The sequence below is a fragment of the Amblyraja radiata genome, chromosome 4 (assembly GCF_010909765.2).
Source record: "Amblyraja radiata isolate CabotCenter1 chromosome 4, sAmbRad1.1.pri, whole genome shotgun sequence".
In the NCBI taxonomy this organism is placed as follows: domain Eukaryota; kingdom Metazoa; phylum Chordata; class Chondrichthyes; order Rajiformes; family Rajidae; genus Amblyraja; species Amblyraja radiata.
Window position 1 is genome coordinate 97,833,673 of NC_045959.1, and position 25,558 is coordinate 97,859,230.

Here is a 25,558-nt window from a genome sequence, read left to right on the forward strand (position 1 = left end):
AAACAGGCCATTCGGCCCAACTTGCCCACACCGGCCAGCATGTCCCAGCTACACTAATCCACCTGCCCAGGTTTGATCCATATCCCTTCAAACCTGTCCTATCCATGTACCTGTCTGTTTCTTAAACGATGGGATAGTCCATGCCTCAACTACCTCCTCTGGGGGGTATCTACCATGCCTCAACTACCTCGCCCGGGGGGTATCGCCTCAGCCCAGAGGGAGAAGAGGAGGGAAGAGACTGCAGACCTAAGACTTTTACCTCCATCACAGTGAGAAGATGCTGGGTGGACTCACTGTGGTGGATGTTAATATGTGTTTATTGTTGTTTTTTTATTGTATTATATGTATGACTGCTGCCTTCGTCATTCAGACTTCGGTCTGAATGACAATAAAGGCATATCTATCTATCTAGGTATGTTGCAAAGCCTACCTGAAGCGTCGCTGAAAATCTGTCCCAGCCCGTGTGCGCGATTTTGGCGCCGTTTAGAGGGGGGCGGGTTTAAAACACGATTTTCCCTAGGCTGTTCAAATCGAGGTTTTTCAGCCTAGTTAATTATTAACGAAAAATCGCTGGAAGATTCCCTCGCTTGAGCTATTATTAGTTTTAAGGGCGTTATTTAATTGTTATAGTAGGTTAAAAATTAACCTCTAAACCCCCGACCGCCGGCAACCGGCCGGATCTCATACAGGGGAAAACAGAAGGTAGGCTGTTTATTTTTACGTTAAAAAGGGCTTCTTAAGATCCCTTTATACAAAGTTTAATGTTGCGAGTAGCTAATTTTGGGCCCATTATATCCCGCAGTATTTTTCTGGGCATTTGAGGGCACAAATCTACCGCAATGTGAATGTTCTAAACCAGCGCGTTCACAGGATCCCACTAGAAAGCTGATTTAAATGGACTTTAATTTACAGCAATTAAACACTAAATTCCTTCCATTTGGCATATAAATTAATGTAAATGAGATTTAAAAATCATGTTTTATTGTGAATTATTTGTGAATATTATTTGGACACTTAGGCTATTTAAAAATGTTAATCATTATTAAGAAATGGATAGATGTTTAGATCTAGTAATTGAAGTTTGAAATTAGCTACAATTAGGTAACTAACTAATTATATGCTTTAATTTCAGGTCATCCAAGTAAGATTATTTTATATTTGTTTCAGAATGCTTCAATCTATGATAACTGAAAATTTCATTCAGTTCTCTCAATTTCTAACAAAGTTATGGGCTTTTGACTGTCCACGATCACAGCTTTTTTGTTATGTCCATAGAAAATCAATAGGGAACAAGATGCTCATTTCCGAGTATGAAAATGGCCATAACTTTTTAAATACTTGAGATATGAAAGTGAATTAGGTGTCAAATTAAACTTATTTTTATGCTTTATCTGATGGGATAAATTGCAGACTTGATTTTTAAAATCTCAAAATTTTGTAACATTGCTAATCTATCTATCTATCTTGTTCCATACACCCACCATCCTCTGTGTGAAAAAAATTGCCCCTCAGATTTCTATTAAATCTTTTCCCCTTCACCTTAAACCTACAAATCTGGTCATTGATTCACCTACTCTGGGAAAGAGATTCTGTGCATCTACCCGATCTATTCCCCTCATTATGGAGAGAAGGCAGGTACAGGATACTGAGTTGGATGATCAGCCATGATCATATTGAATGGCGGTGCAGGCTCGAAGGGCCGAATGGCCTACTCCTGCACCTATTTTCTATGTTTCTATGTTTCTATAACTTTATAAGATCACCCCTCATCCTCCTGTGCTCCAAGGAATAGAGTCCCAGCCCACGCAACCTCTCCCTACATCTCAGACCCTCTGGTAGTGGCAACATCCTCGTAAATCTTCTGTACCCTTTCCAGCTTGACATCATTCCTATAACATGGTGCCCAGAACTGAACCCAAAACTGTAAATGCAGCCACACAAACATCTTGTACAACTGCAACATGACCTCCCAACTTTTATACTCAAAGCCTTTTTGACCACCCTATCTACCTGTGAACCTGTGCACATGCACTCCTAGATTCCTCTGCTCTACAAGCAGTCAAGCAGCATCGGTGAAGGTAATGGACAGATGACGTTTCGGGATGGGACTTTTCATCAGACTGATTAGAAGGAGGGGAAGCTGGAAAAATGAGATGGGGATGGGACAAAGTCTGGCGAGTGCAAGATGGAAACAAGTGAGAGAAGAGGGGTTTGATTGGCAAATGGGTGGTGTAAATGATAAAGGCTTGAGGTAAAACGGAAACAAATGGGTGTCAAATAAGGGGTGAATGGGAGTTAAATATAAAACTGGAGGGATATGGTGAGAACGAGAGAGGAGAGGATAAGAAGGGGCAATAAAAGGGAAATGGGCAACACCGGGATGGGAGATGAATTGACAGAGGAGGTGAAAGGGGCAGAGTGGCGGGGGGGGTGGAGATTGGGGAGAATTGTGTGTGGCACAGGAAACGGAGGTAGAATGAGATAACTTCTTGACATTGGAGAAATTAGAGAAGTCAATATTCATGCCATTGCATTCCTGGGATGGCAGGACTGTCATAAGTTGAAAGAATGGAGCGACTGGGTTTGTATAAACTGGAATTTAGAAGGATGAGAGGATATCTTATTGAAACATATAAGATTATTAAGGGATTGGACACACTAGAGGCAGGAAACATGTTCCCGATGTTGGGGGAGTCCAGAACCAGGGGCCACAGTTTAAGAATAAGGGGTTGGCCATTTTGAATGAGGAAAAGGGGTTGGCCAGGAGATGAGGAAAAACCTTTTCACCCAGAGAGTTGTCAATCTGTGGAATTCTCTGCCTTAAAGATAGCGGAGTCAAAGGGTATGGGGGGAAGGCAGGAACGGGATACTGATTGCGGATGATCAGCAATGATCACAGTAAATGGCGGTGCTGGCTCGAAGGGCTGAATAGCCTACTCCTGCACCTATTGTCTAAACTACCCAAATGGAATAGGAGATGCTGTTCCTCTCATTGGCATGTAGAGTCAGTCTGGCAATGGAAGAGGCTAAGGACAGAAAGGTCAATATGGGAATGGGAAGGGGAGTTAAAATGGTGAGCAACTAGTAGATCCAGCAGGCCTTGGCGGCAGAGTGCAAGCCTTTGGCAAAATGGACGCCTAGTCTACGATTTGTCACGCCAATGTCAAAGAGGCCACACTGGGAGTTCTGAATACAGTAGATAAGGTTTGAAGAGATGCACATGAACCTTATTCTCATCTGGAAGGGCTGATGAGCTTCCGGGATGGAAGTGAGAGAGGGTGTGTAGGGACAGATGTTACATCTCTAGCGGTTGATTATTATTACCTGTTTTACCCAAGGAATCTTTCCTGACCACATTTGATAAATTCTATCCTGTCTAAACCTTTCAGCAATATGATAGTCCCAGCCAATATTGGGAAAGTTAAAATTCCCAACTATGATAACCCTATTAGCCCTGCAACTGGCTGCATTCTCCAGGCATATTTGCTCTTCTAATTCCTGTTGACTATTTAGGGATCTGTAGTACACTCCCAACAAGGTGATCATCTCTTTCTTCTTGCTCAGCCCAACTCTTTGTGTGGTGGAATTTATCTATGGATGACTCATTATGTCGTGCTAGCTATTATCATATTGTCAATAATTCAAAAATAAACTAAAAACATAGGGATAAAGTAAGTTACTTGGACCTTGTTCAATGAGATTGTACACAATCTGTTGGGTAGCAACATGGAGCCATGCATTCCCCATATTACTTTACAACTTTGATTATTTTTGTTGTTAAGCAGTGGTTTTAAAAACTAGGTAATCAAACTGGTACAGGTGCACCACTGATTTTCCACTAACTGATGGTCCTCCTTTAACGGAACCTCCTTTAATCCGGACAAAATTACGGAAGTGCATTTGAAATCCTCTCTGAAGTCTCCTCGAAAATGTGGTCCCTAGATCAGATGAGGCGGCCAATCCCAGCCTCATCAGGACATCCACAGGCAATTGGCAGGTCGACAAGGGGATTTCAGTATAGGACTAAAGAGGTTCTTCTGCAGTTGTATAGGGCTCTGGTGAGACCACATCTGGAGTATTGTGTACAGTTTTGGTCTCCTAATTTGAGGAAGGACATCCTTGTGATTGAGGCAGTGGCAGCCTCAATGCTACCTGCGGCTGGGGCTCTGGAATTCCAGCCTGGCCGGAGCCAGCTGATCCGTTCCCATAGCCGATTTCTGGCCCGTATCCCGGCCCCACGGCGGCATAGGCGGACCGTTCCAGTACCATTCAAATCCTGTCGAAGTCCGTGGCCTCCCATTGTCTATCAAAACGGATAATCCAGCAAGCCTCTGGAACCAACGGTGCCAGAAAGTCGGTGTTGGACTTGTATAACTACCCGTTGTAATAAAATTCTACACTTCCACCACTCTCCATTAAACATTCCCCAACTTCACACCTGAAGGTTTAGCTCCATTTTTTAAATTGTACTTCTTTGATCTTGAGGACACAAAGTGTTGGAGTAACTCATCAGGTCAGGCAGCATCTCTGGAGAATATGGACAGTTGACGTTTTGGGTCGAGACCCTTCTTTAGTCGACCCGATACATCACCTGTCCACGTTCTCCAGAGATGCTGCCTGACCTGGTGAGTTACTCCAGCACTTTGTGTCCTTTTATGCTTGTGCATATCTGGATATGCAAGATCTGGATAACTTCTTTGTTTCAACATCTTAGAACTTATCAGAAATAGCATGGCAGGTGAGAATCTTACAATTCCATTCAATATCTTGAAAACTTCAATCAAATTATTCCTTTCCATCTGACGCAGCGAAAATAAAATCCTACTTTTTGAAATGTATTTATAATTTAACTGAGTGCATTCCTATAGATGGAGGTTGCACTGTTTCCCAAAACAATGTCTTTTCTCAGTTGTTTACACCAAAAGGTTTTAGCTCTTGGGATGAAGTCTAACTAAGGTTTAGTACAGCAGTTCATTACATCTAATGGAGCTGTCAATGCCAGCATTTCAACAGCCTGTTTGATCATTTTCTGTGCCTGCTGTGGCATTTTAAATAATGTATGTGATCCCACAAGCTTTTTGAAATTTCTACTGTTTCAAATTGTTAACAAAAGTACATTTGAGGACGCAAGTAGCTAGCATCATATCTGTCTACGTTGAAACTCAACAACCATGATTTGACTCATTCATTTTAGCCTGTAAAGCTTAATATGAAAGTATACAATGCACTTAAAAGTTAACTAATATTGATAAGCATTTAGAACATTTCAAAATTAATACACGCATTTACTATATATTTACCATGGCCGAAACTCAATACCATGTTTCCAGATTTCAGCACATCATCAAATTTTCCAAACAGTATCTGTAAACTGAAAATTTAAATCACATTAGTGCACAGTACACAATAACTTCTAATGTTTAAATAGAACCAACACTCTCACACAGTAAAGAAATCAGCTACAATGTAAGAGTGAATAGGCCATGCCAGTATTGTATACTACCAACAACATAACTAAATGATGATTCATTCAATTCAATATATTAACAGCACTGGAACAGTGATATTTAGTTTAGAGATCCAGCTCTGAAATAGGCCCTTCAGCCCACCGAGACTGTGCCCACCAGCGATCCCCTGCACATTAACACTACTCTACACACACCGGGACAATTTACATTTACACCAAGCCAATTAACCTACAAACCTTTACATCTTTGGAGTGTGGGAGGAAACCGAAGATCTTGGAGAAAAACCACGCAGGTTACGGTGAGAATGTACAAACTTTGTACAGACGAGCACCCATAGTCAGGATCAAACCCGGGTCCCTGGTGCTGTAAGGCAGTAGCTCTCCCATGGCTCCACCGTGCCTCCCAATAATTTTTTTATTGTTTTCCAATAATTCTTTACTGAACTTACAACGAATTGCATCAAGTTGTAGAAATACAAAATGTGATGCATGACTTACATTACTATTGTGTTTGTTGACAAATATTTGCTTACTTTTACACATATTTTATATCTAAAACAATATGGTAATCCGCAAGTCAGACATTACATCATTTCCCACCGTAAACAATAAAAACTGAACTGATTGAAATTTAGATCATAAGACAGCAGATAAGTGAGCTTAACACCAATCCAATGGAAAGGTAAAATAGAAAAAGGACGTGTGTGCAAATCTGGTGAAATGGAAATTAGCCACATTTTCTGCAGTGAACTGCCACCAAGCGTTGCAAATCAGCAAATTTCACCTAAAACACTCACATCAAAATTTTAACCAAAAAAAGGGAAATAGGACATTTTATGTAAAGAGGATCAATAAAGCCAAATGTTGTCAAATTTTTAAAAGAAACTGAATAAACTTAAATTTTAAAAGAGCATATGTAAACATTTTATAAACAGTCCCCGATAACGAAGGGGAGCAGACCGGTGAATTTGTGCCTGCAAATGGGACTCAAGAGTGGTGTGTTGTCTCCCCGGGTGAAGGATGTCTCAGAACATTCTCAGTCTTTTAATATAATAGATGAATCTCAAACTAGAGGGTATGGGCTCAAGGTGAGTGGGAAGAGATTTAAGTGGGATGTCAGGGGCAACTTTTTCATTTGCCATATCTGCAATCAGCTGTCAGAGGAAGCAATAATAGTGGATACAATTAAACATTTAGACAAACATATGGACAGAATCATGGAATCATACTTTACGGAAACAGGCCCCTTGGCTTTGCCCATACCAACCAAGATTCCCCATCAACACTCGTCCCACCTGCCCGCGTTTGGCCCATATTCCTCACAACCTTTCCTATCCATGTACCTGTCCAAATGTATTTTACATGCTGTTATGGTTTCTGCCTCAACTACCTATTTTAGAGTTCTTTCCATATGCCCACCACCCTTGGTGTGAAATTGTTGCCCTTCAGATTCCTATTTTATCTTTCCCCTCTCACTTTAAACCTATGTCCTCTGGTTCTTCATTCCTCTACTCCTATCCTTCTACACTCCAAGGAATACAGTCCGAGCCAGCCCACCCTCTCCCTATAGCTCAGGCCCTCAAGTCCTGGCACCATCTTCGTAAATCTTCTCGGCACTCTTTCCAGTTTAACCACATTTGTCCTACAGCAGGATTACCTGAACTGAACACAATAATCCAACTATGGCCTTGCCGGCACCTTGTACAGCTGTAGCATAACACCCCAACATCTATGGAAGGAACTGCAAATGCTGGTTTACACTGGAGTAACTCAGCGGGTCAGGTAGCATCACTGGAGAATAGGAGTACGTGACGTTTCGGGTCAAGACCCTTCTTCAGACTGAGAGTCAGGAGAGAGGGAAACTAGAGGTATAAAAAGGTGCAAAACAAACCAGAGCCAGCACCAATGACCAAGGAAAAGTGAAGCCCACACTAGTAATTGTTGGCTGTGGAAGAGGTGATAACAAAGGGACACAAACAGTGAAACTAGCAGGCGACTAGGGTGGGTAATGGACGGAAAGATAGAGGGAATGCAAGGGTTACTTGAAAGTAAAAAAATCAATATTCATACCGCTGGGTTGTAAGCTGCCTGAGCGAAATATGAGGTGATGTTTCTCCAATTTGCGTGTGGCCTCACTCTGACAGTGAAGGAGGCCCAGGACAGAAAGGTCAGTATGGGAATGGGAAGGGGAATTAAAATGTTTGGCAAATGGAAGATTGTGTAGGCCAAGGCAGACTGGGAGTATGTGTTCAGCGTAACGATCGCCCAGTCTACGCCTGGTCTCGCCGATATATTGTAGTCCACAGCAAGAACAACGGATGCAGTAGATGAGGTTGGAGGAGGTGCAAGTGAAACTTTGCCTCACCTAAAAGAACTGACGGGGTCCTTGGATGGAGTCGAGCGAGGAGGATTAAAGCCAGGTGTTGCATCTCCTGCGGTTGCAGGGGAAAGAACCTGGAGAGGGCGTGGTTTAGGTGGGAATGGATGAGTTGCAGAGGGAATGGTCTCTACAGAAAGGGGTGGAGATTACATTCCTTCCCACTCTGCCTCCTGCAAAGACTCAATCCTTTACTACCAATTCTTCTGTCTCCACTGCATCGGCATCCAAGATGAAATGTTCCATACCAGGTCATCCGAGATGTCCTCATTCTTTAGAGAACAGGGCTTCCCCTCTTCTATCAAACTTGAGGCCATCACCCATGTCTCCTCGGTACCCCGCTGCTCCCCCTCCCCCAGTTACAACAGCGAAAGATCCCCCTCGACTTCACCTTTCACCCCATTAGCCATCGCATACAGCACATAATCCTCTGACATTTTCACCACCTCCAACGGGATTCCACCACTAGTCACTTCTCACCTCCACCCCTTTATAAAATCGCTTTGGAATATCCTTAATGCTATCTGCCAGAGCAATCTCATGCCCCCTTTTTGCCCTCCTGATTCCTCTCTAAACGTGCTTCTCAGTTCCCGAAACTCCTCTAGGAATACACCTGATCCCAGCTGCCTAAACCTGTACCAGTCTATGGTGGGAAATTTAAAATCCCCTCCTAGGACAACCCTATTCGCTGCCCTGTCTAAACCCTTTGCGCTATGACAGTACCACTCTACAGTGGGAAAGTTAAAATCCCCTACTACGACAACCTTATTAGTCTCCCAACTTCCTGCAATCTCCTGGTGCGGCAGCGTCTATGAAGCAAAGGAAAAAGGCAACTTTTCGGGCCAAACCCCTTCTTCAGACTGATGCAGGGTGGGGGGGCGGGAAGAAGAAAGGAAGAGGAGGAGCCCGAGGGCTGAGGGAGAGACAGCAAGGGCTACCGGAAATTGGAGAAGTCAATGTTCAGGCCACTGGGATGCAGATTGCCCAAGCGGAATATGAGGTGCTGCTCCTCCAGTTTCCGGTGTTGCTCACTCTGGCAATGGAGGAGGCCCAGGACAGAAAGGTCGGATTCAGAATGGGAGGGGGAGTTGAAGTGCTGAGCCACAGGGAGATCAGGTTGGTTAATGCGGACCAAGCAGAGGTGTTCGGCGAAACGATCGCCAAGCCTACGCTTGGTCTAACCGATGTAGATCAGCTGACATCTAGAGCAGCGGGTGCAATAGATGAGGTTGGAGGAGATGCAGGTGAACCTCTGTCGCACCTGGAATGACTGCTTGGGTCCTTGAATGGAGTCGAGGGGGGAGGTAAAGCAACAAGTGTATCATCTCTTGTGGTTACAAGGGAAAGTGCCCGGGGAGGGGGTAGTGCGGGTGGGAAGGGAAGAATTGACCAGGGAGTTACGGAGGGAGCGGTCTTTGCGGAAAGGAGACGGGGGGAGATGGGAAGATGTGGCGAGTGGTGGGGTCACGTTGGAGGTGGCGAAAATGACGGAGGACTATTTGTTGTATGTGACGGCTGGTGGGGTGAAAGGTGAGGACTAGGGGGACTCTGCCCTTGTTACGAGTAGGGGGGATGGGGAGAGAGAGCAATTTTGCGGGGTATTGAAGAGACCCTGGTGAGAGCCTCATCTATGGTAGGGGAGGGGAACCCCCGTTCCCTGAAGAATTAGGACATTTCCGATGCCCTGGTGTGTAACACCTCATCCTGGATGCAGATACGGCGTAGACGGAGGAATTGGGAGTAGGGGATGGAGTCCTTACAGGAAGCAGGGTGGGAAGAAGTGTAGTCTAGATAGCCATGGGAGTCGGTGGGTTTATAGTGGATGTCGGTCAAAAGTCTATCACCTGCAATGGAGATAGTGAGGTCAAGAAATGGTAGGGAAATGTCGGAAATGGTCCAGATGTATTTGAGTGCCGGATGGAAGTTAGTGGCGAAGTTGATGAAGTTAGTGAGTTATGTGTGGGTGTAGGAGGTAGCACCAATGCAATCGTCGATGTAGCGGAGGTAGAGGTCGGGGATGGGGGATTTGTCTACCTTCGATTTTCCAGCATCTGCAGTTCCTTCTTGAACATCCTGCAATCTCCTGGCATCTTTACTCTTCTAATTCCCGTTGACTATTTGGAAGCCTATAGGCCACTCCCAACAAAGTGATCATCCTATTTTTATTTCTTAGGTCCAGATATATAGTCTCACTGGACCAACCATCAGTAATCAGTGAGAGCCATAGATTCTCTTTTTTCCATACACCCCCTCCCCTATGCCCCACATGGATGCACCTATTTCTCCCCTCCCCTTCTCCCTCCATCTACATTCCTTTCTCTTCAGTTTCAGTTCAGCCCACGCCGACCAACATGTCCCATCTACACTAGTCCCACCAGCCTATGTTTGGCCCTTATCCCTTTAAACCTGTCATATGCATGTACCTGTTCAAATCTTTTTTAAATGTTATGATATTATCCGTCTCAACTACCACCTCTGGCAGCTCGTTCCAAGAGAGAGAGAGAGAGAGAGAGAGAGAGAGAGTTAGATTTAGCTCTTAGGGCTAAAGGAATCAAGGGATATGGGGGGAAAAGCAAGAACAGGGTACTGAATTTGGATGATCAGCCATGATCATATTGAATGGCTGTGCTGGCTCAAAGGGCCGAATGTCCTACTCCTGCACCTATTTTCTATGTTTCTATCACCCATTTTGCCCTATTAAACCCTATTTGCCCGGGTTCCTATTAAATCTTTCCCCCCTCCCCTTGACTATCACAAGAGTTCAAGGCCAAGTTGAACAAGTTCCTGTTAAACTTAAGGGCAAGCCTGGCAGGATTAAAGAGATATTGAGGCTCTGGTCAAGAAAAAGAGGCATATTTCAGGTGTAGGCAGCTGAATATTTGGAGTATTATTATTTACAGTTCTGGTCGTCCTGTTTTTGGAAGGACGTCATTCAACTGGAAAGGGTAAAAAAGATTTATGAGGTTGTTATCAGATCTGGTGGGTTTGAGCCACAAAGAGAATCTGAATCAGCGAGGGCTTTTCCCTCTGGAAGATAGAAGGTTGAGGGGTGACCTTAAAGATGTTTATAAATCACAAGAGGCACAAATAAGGCAAAGAGCTGCAGATTTCCCCCCAGGATATGGGGTTCAAAACTAGCAGGCATAGTTTTAAGATTAGGGAGAAATATTAAAAAAGGACCCAATGACAATTTTTTTATTATAGAGGGTGATGCATGCATGGACTGAGCTACCAGACAAACTGGTAGAGGTGGATACAATAATGACATTGAAATGACCTTGGACAGGTACATTGTTTCAATCAAACCGGTGAGAGTGTCTTGTTATTTAATTAGTAAATTGGCTACAGTAGTAATAGCAGGCAAGTTGTTGCAGTGTGTCTCTTGCAGGATGTGGGATGTCAGGGACACTGCTGGTGTCTCTAACCACAACACCTGTGGGAACTGTGTCCGGGTGCAACTCCGCATTAGGGAAGTAGAGCAGCAGCTGGACGACCTCAGGACAATCCGGAAAAAACGAGAGCTTCCTGGACAGGACCTAGAGCGAGGTTGTCACACCGAGGATACAGGAAGAGCGAAGGTGGGTGATGACGAGGAAGGGGATTAAACGTGGCGTGCATGGTACGTGAATGGTAGGGCGCTGGGGAGTGTTGTAGAGCAGAGGGATATGGGAGTGCAGGTGCATGGTTCCTTGAAGGTGGAGTCGCAGGTAGATAGGGTGGTCAAAAAGGTGTTTGGCACAGAGTATTGAGTGCAGAGGTTGGGAGGTCATGTTGCAGTTGTATTAGACGTTGGTGAGGCCGCATTTAGAGTATTGTGTCCGGTTCTGGGCACCATGTTACGGGACCAAAATCAGACTTCCACACAGACACTCTATTCTCATCTTTGTTATGGAAAAGGAAGCAGAGGATAAGGATGGAAAGTTATTTTTTGGATTGGAGGCCCGTGACTAGTGGTGCGTCTCTGGGTTTGGTGCTTGGCCCATTGCTGTTTGCCATCTATATCAATGATTTTGATGAGAACGTACAAGGCATGTTTAGCAAGTTTGCAATTTTCACTACAGTGAGTTACAGTAGTTACGTAGATAGCAAAGATGATTGTCAAAAACTGCAGCAGGTTCTTGATCGGTTGGGCAGGTGGGCTGAGGAATGGTTAATGGAGTTTAATACAGAAAAGGTGTTCCTTGTTTGGATGTAAAACGAGGGCAGGACCTACACAGTGAAGGGTGGATTCTGTGGAGTGTTGAAGAACAGAGGGTTCAAGGAGTGCAGGTGCATATAGGTTCACCACCAATTTTCCGGCACTTGGTTCCACAACCTTCTTGCGTTATCCATTTTGCTGGACCAACGGAGGTCCCGGCCTTGGGGAGCTGAGATACTGGGAGAGGTCGGCAAAGTCAGGCACGGAGGTCGACTATAGGAACGGATTTGCCTGCACCAGCCGTGCTGCAGTTCCAAAGCCCCGGCTGCAAGGGGCAAATTCGACCTGTCAATTGGCTGCATAAGGCGGCAATGGGAATAGATTAGCCGGATCCAGGCGGGCTGGAATTCCCGAGCCCTAGCCGCAGGGGACAAAATCAACCTGCCAATCGGCAAAAAAGTCCAGATGAGGTCGGGATCAGTTGCCTCACCCAGCCATGGCACATTTTCAGGGGGACCTCTGAGGAAGGGGGGGGGGGGGGGGGGGGGGTGAGAGGGAGGGGGTGAGGGGGGAGATTTTGAGTTTGCTCTGGTAATTTTGTCCAGATTAAAAGAGAGGCCGGACCACCAGTTGCTGGAAAATTGGTGGTGGAACTGTAGTTCCTTGCAAGTGGCATCACAAGTAGATAGGGTGGTCAAGAAGGCAGTCGGCACATTTGCCTTCATCAATCATAGTAGTGAATATTTGCGCAGCTCGGCGATTGGTTCGTTGAATACTGTATCTGCTGTTCAAGGTGTGGACTCCTAAAGGCTCAGGCTCGGCAATCATTTCGTTGAACACCTCCGCTCAGTCCGCTAGGCCTATGTGATCTATCAGTGGCTAAACACTTTAACTCCCCCTCCCCGTTCTCTGTCCAAGATTCAAGGTTCAATTTAATTGTCACATGTACCAATTAAGGTACAGTGAATTTTAAGTTACCAAATACCCATACTATGTAAAAAGCAAAAATATACACAGCACAGAAAATACATTTTAACATAAACATCCACCACAGTGGAATCTACATTCCTCACTGTGATGGAAGGCAATAACGTTCAGTCATCTTCCTCCTTTGTTCACCCGTGGTCGGGGTCGTTGCCGACGGTCCGCTGTTCAAGCCCTCTCGGGATGATGGAAACTCCAGCGTCGGAACGGATCGGAACACTTCGCGGCATGGAGCTCCCGAGTCGGCCGCTTCTTACCGGAGACCGCTGCTTCACAGTGTTAAAGTCCACAGGCCCCGCGGTCGGAGCTCAAAACTGGCGTTCCTCGGCAAAAGATCCCAGGCTCCGCGATGGTAAGTCCAAGCCACACCCGCGGCTTAAAGTTCCGGGCCGGTCCAGCATAGGAGCACCACAAGACCGCGTACTCTCCCCTCTCCTCTACTCTCTCTACACCAACAACTGCACCTCCACAGACACCTCTGTCAAGCTTCTCAAATTTGTGGACAACACAACCCTGATTGGACTGATCCAGGATGGGGAGGAAACTGCCTACAAACAGGAAGTGTCACAGCTGGCGTCCTGGTGCCATCGCAACAACCTAGAGCTTAATGCTCTTAAGACAGTGGAATTGATTGTAGACTTTAGGACAGCTCCCCCTCCCCTCACCCCACCATCAACAACACCACAGTCACATCTGTGGAGTCTTTTAAGTTCCTGGGAACCATCATCTCCAAGGACATTAAGTGGGGGGGGCTACCATCGACTCCACAGTCAAAAAGACATAAGAGAGGATGTACTTCCTACGGCAGCTGAGGAAGCACAATCTGCCACAGACAATGATGGTCCAATTCTTCACGACCATCGTAGAGTCTGTCCTCACCTTCTCCATCATGGTCTGGTTTGGCTCAGCCACCAAGCACGACACCCGGAGGCTGCAGCGAATCGTCGGATCAGCAGAGAAGGTTATTGGCTGCAACCTTACCTCCATTGATGAACTGTACACTGCAAGGGCCAGATGCAAGCGGGCAAGATCATCTCTGACCCCTCTCACCCTAGCCAAACTCTTTGAATCACTTCCCTCTGGAAGGCTACTCCAGATTGTCAAAGCTGCCACAGCCAGACATAAAAACAGTTTTTATCCATGGGTAGTTGCTCTACTCAACAGCCAAAAATCTGTAGCCTCCCTTTGATCAGGTATTTTGTTTTTCATTAATGTTTTATTATTATTAATGTTTAGTGTTTACTGAGTCATTTGTAACTGTCACTGTATGTCATGTTGTTACTTGTGGGTGGAGCACCAAGGCAAATTCCTTGTATGTGAATACTTGACCAATAAGCTTACTTACTTACTTACACTATAATTCTGTAAAGCTGCTGAACATGCAATTTATTAAATGACTGAAATAACCAAGTTACTGAAAAAAAGTAACTTACCGTGCTTGTGGAACTCCTTTTCTGCTAAGGTCAGCTCGGACCTTCTCCCCAACGTGGCGATAAATCTCCACCATAGTATTCATGGCTGCATCCCTGACCTGGGGAGGTGATGCAAAAACTAGTTTCAATTTTCCAATCAGTGTGGATGAAGGAGGGTAAGGGTTAGAAAAATAATTTAGATAAATTGAAATCCAATAAAACAAAGTTCATGCAGATACATTTTGAGTATGCCGCCACCGCTGAGAATGTGGTGGTGAGCCGACTTCTTGATCCGTGCAGTTCTTGACCTCTGGATGTATCCACAATGGTTTTAGGGAGCTTATTGCAGCATTTTGACCCAGCAACTGAAGGAACAGTAATATATTTCAAAGTCATGATGGCATGTGGCTTGAAGTGTAACTTTAAGGTGGTCATGCCGTCTCGGTGCTGGGACCGTAGCTATTTACAAAATACATTAATGATTTAAATGAAGGAATTAAAAGTAACATGAGCAAATTTTCAGATGACACAACGCTGTGGGGAAGTGTGAATGGTGAAGAGGATGCTATGAGGATGCAGGGTGATTTGGACAGGTTGGGTGAGTGGGTAGGTGCATGGCAGATGCAGTATAATGTGGATAAATGTGAGGTTATCCACTTTGGTGGCAAGAACAGGAAGGCAGATTATTATCTGAATGGTGTCAGGTTAGGTAAAGGGGAAGTGCAATGAGACCTGGGTCTCCTTGTACATCAGTCACCGAAAGTAAGCATGCAGGTACAACAGGCAGTAAAGAAAGCTAATGGCATGTTGGCCTTCATAAGGAGAGGAGCACAGGAGCAAAGAGATCCTTCTGCAGTTGTACAGGGCCCTGGTGAGACCACACCTGGAGTATTGTGTGCTGTTTTGATCTCCTAATTTGAGGAAGGATATTCTTGCTATTGAGGGATTGCAGAGTAGGTTCATGAGGTTAATTCCCGGGATGGCAGGACTGTCATGTGATGAAAGAATGGAGCGACTGGACTTGTATTCACTGGAATTTAGAAGGATGGCAGGGGATCTTATAGAAACATGTAAAATTATTAAGGGATTGGACACGCTAGATGCCGGAAACATGTTCCCGACGTTGGGGGAGTCAAGAACCAGGGGCCACAGTTTAAGAATAAGGGGTAGACCATTTAGAACTGAGATGAGGAAACACTTTTTCACACAGAGTTGTGAATTTGCAGAATTCTCTGCCTCAGAAGGCAGTGGAGGCCGATTCACTGGATACTTTCAAGAGAGAGTTAGATAGAGCTCTTAGGGCTAGTGGAAACAAGGGCTATGGGGAGAAGGCAGATACAAGGTACGGATTGTGGATGATCAGCTATGATCACATTGAATGGTGGTGCTGGCTCGAAGGGCCGAATGGCCTACTCCTGCACCTATTGTCTATGTATCTATGACCTGCTGAGTTACTCCAGTTTTTTGTATCTATCTTCGCTTTAAACCAGCATCCCCAGTTCCTACCTACAATCTTGAATGTTGTGTTTTCCCGTGTTCTTGCTACCTAAGTCCAGCTATTTGAAAGAGATCATGTCTTTGCTGTCTACGCAGTCTTGGCGAGGTGCTGCAGAGAGCCCATGATATTAGAGGGAAGATAGTAGCCTGGATAGTAGATTGACTGAATGGCAGATTGCAAAGAGTGAGAATAAAGGGGGCTTTTTCTGGTTGGCTGCCATTGACTTATGGCTGGGGTCGGTGTTGGATCCTTTACTTTTCACATTGTGTATTAATGATTTGGGTGATGGAATTGATGGTTTTGTGGCCAAGTTTGCGGATAATACAAAGATAAATGGAGGGGCAGGTAGTATAGAGGGAGGAAGGAGTCCGCAGAAAGAATTGCACATGTTCGAAGAGTGGGCCGAGAAATGACAGATGGAACATTGTGTAGCAAAATGTGAAATCATGCACGTTGGTAGCAGGAATAAAGGCATAGACTATTTACTAAATGGGGAGAGAATTCAAAAACCGGAGGTGCAAAGGGACTTGGGATTGCTAGTGAAAGATTCCCAAAAGTTTAAGTGAGTTGAATCAGTAGTAAGGAACACAAATGCAACGTAAGCATTCATTTTGAGAGGACTATAATATAAAAGCAGAGACGTAATGCTGAGGCTTTATAAGGCACTGGTCAAACCGCATTTGGAGTATTGTGAGCAGTTTTTGGCCTCTTATCTGAGTTTGAGTTGAGTTTATTTGTCATGTTTACTTACAGTGTAAAGCTTTTGTTGCATGCTAAACAGTCAGCAGAAAGGCAATACATGACTGCAATCATCCAGAGTGTACAGATACATGATAAACTGAATAACGTGAATAACGTTTAGTGCGAGATAAAGACCGGTAAAGTCAGATTAAAGATAGTCCGAGGGTCTTCAATCAGGTAGATAGTAGCTCAGGATTGCTCTCTAGCTGTTGATTGGATAGTTCAGTTGCCTGATATTAGCTGGGAAGAAACTGTCCTTGAATCTGGAGTTGTGCGGTTTTCACACTTCTACACCTCTTGCCTGATGGGAGAGGAGAGAAGAGAGATTGACCGGGATGAGACTCGTCCTTTATTATGCTGGTGGCCTTGCCCAGGCAGCATGAAGTGTAAATGGAGTCAATGGAAGGGAGGTTGGTTTGTGTGATGGTCTGGGTTGCGTCCACAATTCAGTTCAATTTCTTGCGGTCTTGGATGGAGCTGTTCCCAAACCAAGCCTGTACTCGCTGGAGTTTAGAAGGATGAGGGGACCCCGTATTGAAACTTACCGAATAGTGAAAGGACTGGATAGAGTGGATGTGGAGAGGATGTTTCCACTAGTGGGAGAGTCCAGGACTAGAGGGCACAGCCTCATAATGCAAGGACAAACTTTAGAATTATGACGAAGAGACATTTCTTTAGTCATAGGGTGGTGAATCGGTGAAATTCATTGCCATTTGTGGAGGCCGAGTCTTTGGGTATTTTTAAAGCAGAGATTGACAGGATCTTGATTAGTATAGATTTCAAAGGTTATGGGGAGAAGGAGGGAGAATGGGGTTGAGAGGGATAGATAGATCAGCCATGATTGAATGGCAGAACAGGCTCGATGGGTCAAATGGCCTAATTCTGCTCCTATGACATGAATTTATATTACATGGCACTGCAATAGCATGGAGCATGACATTGTAGGGAATGCTACCTTTCGTGCAAGAATAATCTTGGCTGTCTATAGTAGCCACTCACTGCTATTTCAAGGATCCTCACTGCTATTTCAAACAAGAATAAATCCATGCCAACATTCACCTCTTAATGAGCACTGCCAGGAGATAAACTACCAATTTGTCTCATTTGTGGGGAGTAACTAACAATTTGCCTCATTTGTTAGTTGTGGAGAGTAGCTACACACAAATGCACTACTACACTAATTTACAAACCATATGAACATACTTCCAAAAAAATGAACTGTCCACGAAGAAGTCTGAGAATGTGAAAAGAACTACAAAATTGCATGATAATAATTTACTCCAAGGCAAAATGAAATATGCTGTCATTGTTTTCACAGGGGAGGGGGTTAAAAATTGATTGAAATATAATTCCAACATTGATGAATTTTTGAGAACTGATTGCTTTCACAAAGTTTCCATTGCTAAAAAGCGATGATAGCAATTGCAAAATTCTTATGTGTCCAAAACCTCACACACTAATCTGTGATTATAGTCATAGAGCTATACAGTGTGCAAACAGGCCTTTCAACCCAACTTGCCCACACTGACCAACTTGTCCCATTTACATTAGCCCCACCCGCCGGCTCCCTCTTATCCGGTCCTATCGATGTACCTGTCTAATTCTGTTTCTTAAACATTGCGATAGTGCCTGCCTCAACTATCTGGCAGCTCGTTCCACACACCCACCACCCTTTGTGTGAAAGAGTTACCCCTCAGGTTTCTATTAAATCTTTCCCAACTCACCTTCAAGCTATGCCCTCTGGTTTTCAATTCCCCTACCAAGGGCAAGATACTCTATACGTCAACCCAATCTAGTCCTCTCATGATTTTGTACACCTCTTTTAGATCACCCCACATCCTCCTATGCTCCAAGCAGGCACATGCCGTGAGTAATTACTCAGGATAGGCAGTCAGTCGGCTTTCAAAAAATCTTTTAAAAACCACGCATGCGCATATTGTTCTCTCTGGTTGGCAGTCAGTCGACTTTTATAAAGTAATTTGTCTTCAAAAACCTTATCTCTTAGTAAAGTATTTAAAAACATATACCATATTTCCCGGCAATGAAGACGCACCCCCATTTTGAGTTGCTAAATTTTGAAAAAAGGCTGGCGGGTCATAGAATTTCTCACGCTCAAAAAAATAAAAAATAAATAAAATAAAAATAAAGAAAGTAACAATTTAATTTGCCCAAGGCTTCCAGATCTCCTCCATTCTGAATGACTGAATGAGTGGGAGGTGGAGGGTGATGGCAGGTGGAGAGATGGTGGGAAAAACGGGAACACACGTTGAATCAGTTGTGATCTTATTGAATGATAATACTAGTTCAAGGGACCAATTGAGGTTACTCGCGCTGACACAGGAGTAAGCTCCACCGCCTACTGTCCTGTTATCCATCGCCCGCTGACCCGCTCCGCTCTATGATCTTTGCTCTTGAGCTGGCCCCCACACTGTCTGGTCTCCAAGCCAGGTCAAAAATAGGATACGAGAATTTCAAAACTAATACCAACTGCTTTTGAGCACGTCGGTTGCCCCAGGTCTGGCTGTGACACCCAGGTCGGCTGCATGCCCCGCGAATGGCTGAAGTTCCCAGGTCAGCTCGCTTGCCCCAGGTCTGGCTGCAGTTCCCAGGTCGGCTGCATGCCCCGCGAGTGGCTGCAGTTCCCAGGTCGGCTGCGTGCCCCGCGAGTGGCTGCAGTTCCCAGGTCGGCTCGCTTGCCCCAGGTCTGGCTGCAGTTCCCAGGTCGGCTCGCTTGCCCCAGGTCTGGCTGCAGTTCCCAGGTCGGCTCGCTTGCCCCGGGAATGGGTGCAGTTCCCAGGTCGGCTGCGTGCCCCGCGCGTGGCTGCAGTTCCAAGGTCGGCTCGCTTGCCCCAGGTCTGGCTGCAGTTCCCAGGTCGGCTCGCTTGCCCCGGGAATGGGTGCAGTTCCCAGGTCGGCTGCGTGCCCCGGGACTGGCTGTAGTGGCCAAGTTGGTTCGCTTGCCCCGGGTCTGGCTGTGACACCCAGGTCGGCTGCGTGCCCCGCGAATAGGTGCAGTTCACAGGTTGTCTCGCTTGCCCCAGGTCTGGCTGTAGCACCCAGGTCGGCTGCGTGCCCCGCAAATGGCTGCAGTTCCCAGGTTGGCTCGCTTGGGTTCGCTTGAGTTCCGGTTTACGGGCCGGATCCGGTCCTTAGGTTGCCGACCCCAGTGTTAGGCCTCATTGTGTCCTCCCCATGTTATAATAGCAATTTGGTCCAAGTCTATCTTTCTTGGCTAACAATGTAGCCTTCGGCCTCCAAGACGCAGGTACATTTTCGGGCCTTATTTTTGGGTAAAATATAGTGTCTTCAGTGCGTGGAAATACGGTAGCTCAAAGAAATTTACTTACCATATTATTTGTACACGAACTCCATTCTTCTCTCTTTGTATCTTAAGATACTCTTAAGATAATGACAAGCCCGCCAAGAAACTTGCGCTGCGCATGCGCATGCACGCAGTCCAGGGTGCAAAGGCAGAATTTCAGCCGCCTTTACAGATCATTGTCATTGAAGGCTTGACGCAGCGTCGACCGCACGTGTGTTGCACATACTTTCGCGTGTTACATGCACTGCGGATGAAAAGCAAGGGAGAATTATACCTACCTAAGAGATCGATCTCGTAGGTAGGCATAATTCTCCCGTGCCTTTACTATTTACTAGACTAAGTGGGACCCATTGGATCCCAGCATCACACGGGAGGGCTGGTCACCCAATGCAATATTGCTCTCCAGTGTGGGGGGGGGGGGGGGGGGCGACGCTAGTATGGGTGTTGTGGGCCGAAGGTACTGGTTTCCAGAGGGCTAGTATAGACATTGTGGGCCGAATAGATTCTTGGGCTGGCAGCTCAGTCACTAAGGCCTGGCAGTATAGCCACTCGGACCTGGCAGGCTGGCAGCTGAGAAACTGCCCAAAACAGGTGACAGACTGTGAGAGAGAAGGGGAAGAGGGTGAACTGAATGGATTATTGGGCTAGCAGTTCAGTCACTTACGGCTGGTGGGCTGGCAGATCACTTCCTCACGGCTCGTGGGCTGGCAGTGCAGTCACTTACGCCTGGTACGCTGGCAGTTCACTCAATCACCCCTCCTCCCTTCACCCCCCCCCCCTCCACTCTGCTCCTTGTCATTCACACACTCACACACACACACAGACTCATTCACACACACACACTCTCATGCACACACACAGACTCATTCGCACACACACACTCATTCACACACACACATACTCATTCACACACACACACACACACACAGACTCATTCACACACACACAGACTCATTCACACACAGACTCATACACACACACATACACACACACAGACTCACTCAAACAGACACACACAGACTCATTCACAAACACACACACACACAGACTCATTCACACACACACACCCAATACTAAAATGCCAAGTAACTTCAGAACTTGTTGAATATACAGTGTGTAAAACAAATGTTTAAAGCCTCCTGTAGAGGCTGCTGGTGCTGAAGCAAAAACGTGTTTTAAATAACATCCAACAAACACACTCACCATAGACAGAGCAGCTCTCCTGAATTATTCAACGGCGCCTGTACTCGGCGCCATCTTGACGTCACCCTCTGAGTGAGCCACCACACTTCTGGGTTTTATAGTCCCTCTCCCCTGCCGCCAGCGGGGGCAGCAGAGAGAATGGTGACATTTTTAAAAACATTAATATCTTTCTGATTTTTCTGATTTTTCATCGATGGGAAAAATCCTCCAGTCCAGTTCGGCGGAGGGGGGCTCTGAGCGAGGTGGCCAAAAATGACGGCCGTAAGTGGCGGCGTTCTCTCGGAAATCACATCGCAGTGAGTCAAAAGCGGTCAAAATCTTACTTTTAGTAGGTATGTTGCAAAACGTACCTGAAGGTCGCTGAAAATCTGTCCCAGCCCGTGTGCGCGATTTTGGCGCCGTTTAGAGGGGGGCGGGTTTAAAACGCGATTTTCCGTAGGCTGTTCAAATCGAGGTTTTTCAGCCTAGTTAATCATTAACGAAAAATCGCTGGAAGATTCCGTCGCTTGAGCTATTATTAGTTTTACGGGCTTTATTTAATTGTTATAGTAGGTTAAAAATTAACCTCTAAACCCGCGACCGCCGACAACGGGCCAGATCTCATACAGGGGAAAACGGAAGGTAGGCTGTTTATTTTTACGTTAAAAAGGGCTTCTTTAGGGATTAACGTAACTAAAACTCATAACTCATTAATAAAATCCAACTATCCTCAACTATTAGATAAACTTAGAAAAAATATTTTATATTGGAAAACACTTCCTATATCCATGATTGGTAGAATAAGTGCCATAAAGATGGTATTTCTACCACAGTTGTTATATTTGTTTCAGGCTATTCCTTTTTTTCTTCCGAAAACTTTTTTTTTTTAAATTGATAATATTGTTAATAGTTTTATTTGGGATTATAAAAATCACAGAATAAATAAAAAACATCTATGCAAAGCTAAGATAAATGGAGGATTAGCACTTCCAAACTTTTTATATTATTTTTGGGCTGTTCAGATTAAGAATATGAATTTCTGGTGGGTAAATATGGATCATGAACCGACATGGTTAAATATAGAAAAGGAAGACTGTCTACCTTTCAATGTAGGTTCGATAATTTTTGCACCAACGGAAGTACAAAAAAAAAATTATAAAGACAACCTAATAATATATAATAATAGACGTATTTGGAAACAAATAGTTAAGACTCTACATTTGGATAATCTCTCATTTAGATTACCAATTATGAATAACCCATCGTTTAAACCTGCTATATTAGATGGGGGGTTTAAACAATGGGATGATTTAGGAATTACAAGGATAGAACACCTTTATAGAAAAGGAAAATTTCTTTTATTCCAGGAGTTACAAGATATTTATGGATTGTCTCCACAACATTTGTTTAGGTATTTACAAATTAGAGATTATATTAAATCCAATACACAAGATTATAAAAATAAAGAAGCAGGATTGTTAGACGAACTGTTTAATTTATATCCAAATACAGAAAAATTAATAGCCTATATATATAACATCATTTTGGATAAGGAGAATCCAATAACGGAAATATATCGTCAAGCATGGGAAAATGAAATGGGATTGGCTATAACAAAAGAAAACTGGGAAGAAAGTCTACAACGAATACACCGGTGTTCATTAAACGCCAGACATATATTGATACAATTTAAAGTATTATATAGGTTACATTATTCGAAAACTAAATTAAATAGTATTTTTCCGAATCTCTCCGCTATTTGTGATAAGTGCAAGAAAGCAGAGGCAAATTTAATACATAGTTTCGTTACATGTCCTAAATTGAATTATTACTGGACAGAAATTTTTAAAGTTATTTCTGAAGTCATCAAAGTTAAATTGGACCCTAACCCAAAGCTAATAATATTTGGAATTCCGGATTTACATCTATCACTTACAGTAAATCAAAGAAATTTCTTTGATTACTGTTTGATAATTGGGAAAAAAATCATATTGAAATTTTGGAAGGGAACATTATCCCCCACAACCAAAATGTGGGCAACAGAGATGATGGAGACGTTACATCTGGAAAGAATTAGATTTGTCCTATTGGACAAGTATAATTCTTTTGAACAGATATGGTCTCCATATATACAGTATTTAGAGAAGTAGCTGTTCTTGGCAACACAGCTCGGCGTGCACCCTGCGGGATTTGGTGAGAATAATTCATTTTTATATTGGAATTAACATATATGTCTTTATTGATACTATCACTTGTAGTAGTGTTATTAACAATACATATTGTGGTTTTTCATTTTTTTTTTTTTTTTTTTTTCGTTTCTCTTTTCTTTCTTATATATAATCAAATTATTATTTAATCACTCTCTTAATGATTTATAACTGTTCTATTCTTTTTCTATCATTATTTCTAAAAAAAATAGTAGATAAGTATTACTAGTGTTTTACTTAATGCAAATTGAATTAATTTGATATAAAGTTGTTTGAAGCATTGTAATTGATTACCTTTAATAAAAAAATATATATCAAAAAGGGCTTCTTAAGATCCCTTTATACAAAGTTTAATGTTGCGAGTAGCTAATTTGGGGCTCATTAAATCCCGCAGTATTTTTCTGGGCATTTGAGGGCACAAATCTACCGCAATGTGAACGTTCTAAACCAGCGCGTTCACAGAATCCCACTGGAAAGCTGATTTAAATGGACATTAATTTACAGCAATTGAACACTAAATTCCTTCCATTTGGCCTATAAATTAATGTAAATGAGATTTAAAAATCATGTTTTATTGTGAATTATTTGTGAATATTATTTGGACACTTAGGCTATTTAAAAATGTTAATCATTTATTAAGAAATGGATAGATGTTTATATCTAGTAATTGAAGTTTGGAATTAGCTACAACTAACTAATTATATGCTTTAATTTCAGGTCATCCAAGTAAGATTATTTTATATATGTTTCAGAATGCTTCAATCTATGATAACCGAAAATTTCATTCAGTTCTCTTAATTTTTAAGAAAGTTATGGGCTTTTGACTGTCCACGATCACAGCTTTTTTGTTATGTCCATAGAAAATCAATAGGGAACAAGATGCTAATTTCCGAGTATGAAAATGGCCATAACATTTTAAATACTTGAGATATGAAAGTGAATTAGGTGTCAAATTAAACTTCTTTTTATGCTTTATCTGATGGGATAAATTGCAGACTTGATTTGTAAAATCTCAAAATTTTGTAACATTGCTACTTTTAGTAATATAGATATTTAATAATTACCATTTTATAAGTTTAGTTAGGGTAGGCACTGCCTACCTTGCCTACCCTGACGGCACGTGCCTGGCTCCAAGGTATAGAATCCTAGCCTGTTCAACCTTTCCCTACATCTGAGGCCCTCGTGTCCTGGCAACATTCTCGTAAATTTTCTCTGCACCCATTCTAGCTTGAGAAAATCTTGCCTATAACATGGTGCCCAGAACAAACACAATGCGGCCTCACCAATGTCTTATACAACTGCAACATGACCTCCCAACTTCTATACTTAATACTCTGACTGATGTGATACCACTTTCAATTAAATATGTACATGCAGTCCTAGACCCCTCTGCTCTACAACACTTCCCAGAGCCCTGCCATTCACTGTATAGGTCCTGCCCAGGTTAGCTTTTTAAAAATGCAACACTTCACATTTCTCTGCATTGAATTCCATCAATCATTGCTCAGTCCACCTGCTCAACTGATCAAGATCTCGCTACAATACCACTCATTTTGTGTCATCTGCAAACTTGCTAATCATGCCATGTACGTTCTCATCCAAATTATTGATATAGATGACAAACAGCACCAAACCTTGAGACACACCACTAGTCACAGACCTTCAGTCCGAGGAGCAACCTGTCACCATCACCCTCTGCTTCCTTCCACAAAGCCAATTTTCTATCCATTCAGCCATCTATCATTGGATCCCATGGGATCTAACCTTCCAGAGCAGCTTACCATGCAGAACCTTCCTGAAATCCATGTATACATCTACTCCTCTGCCCTCATCAACCCTTTTGTCACATCTTCAAAAAAACAATCAGATTCAGGATACATGACCTCCCACATACAAAACCATGCTGACTATCCCTAATCAGCCCTTGGCCATCTAAATGCATGTATGTCCTATCCCTCAGAATGCGCTCCAGTAACTTTCCAACAACAGATGTTAAGTTCACTGTAGTTCCCAGCCTTTTCCCTGCAGCCCTACTTGAATAATGGCACAACATTTGCCACCCTCCAGTCTTCTGCCACCTCGCCTGGATTTAATGATGACTCATAAATCTCAGCCAGGGCTCCTGCAATTTCCTCTCTAGCTTCCCACAGTGTCATTGAATATATCTGCTCATGCCCGCGAGATTTGTCTACCTTCATACACGTCAGGACCTTCAGCACCTCCTCGACCG

At 43.8% G+C, this 25,558-nt stretch overlaps 1 protein-coding gene across 24 annotated transcripts in view; it reads right to left on the bottom strand.

The window, feature by feature from the left end:
* Positions 1 to 25,558, bottom strand: part of clasp2 (cytoplasmic linker associated protein 2) — a 348,555-nt gene that overhangs the window by 261,362 nt on the left and 61,635 nt on the right. For all 24 annotated transcript variants that reach the window (XM_033020019.1, XM_033020014.1, XM_033020023.1 and 21 more), the window contains exons 6-7: positions 14,400 to 14,497; positions 5,301 to 5,371 (exon numbers count right to left, since the gene is read on the bottom strand). In XM_033020019.1, the coding sequence (XP_032875910.1) occupies positions 5,301 to 5,371; positions 14,400 to 14,497 (169 nt within the window). The remainder of the gene's footprint in view (positions 1 to 5,300; positions 5,372 to 14,399; positions 14,498 to 25,558) is intronic.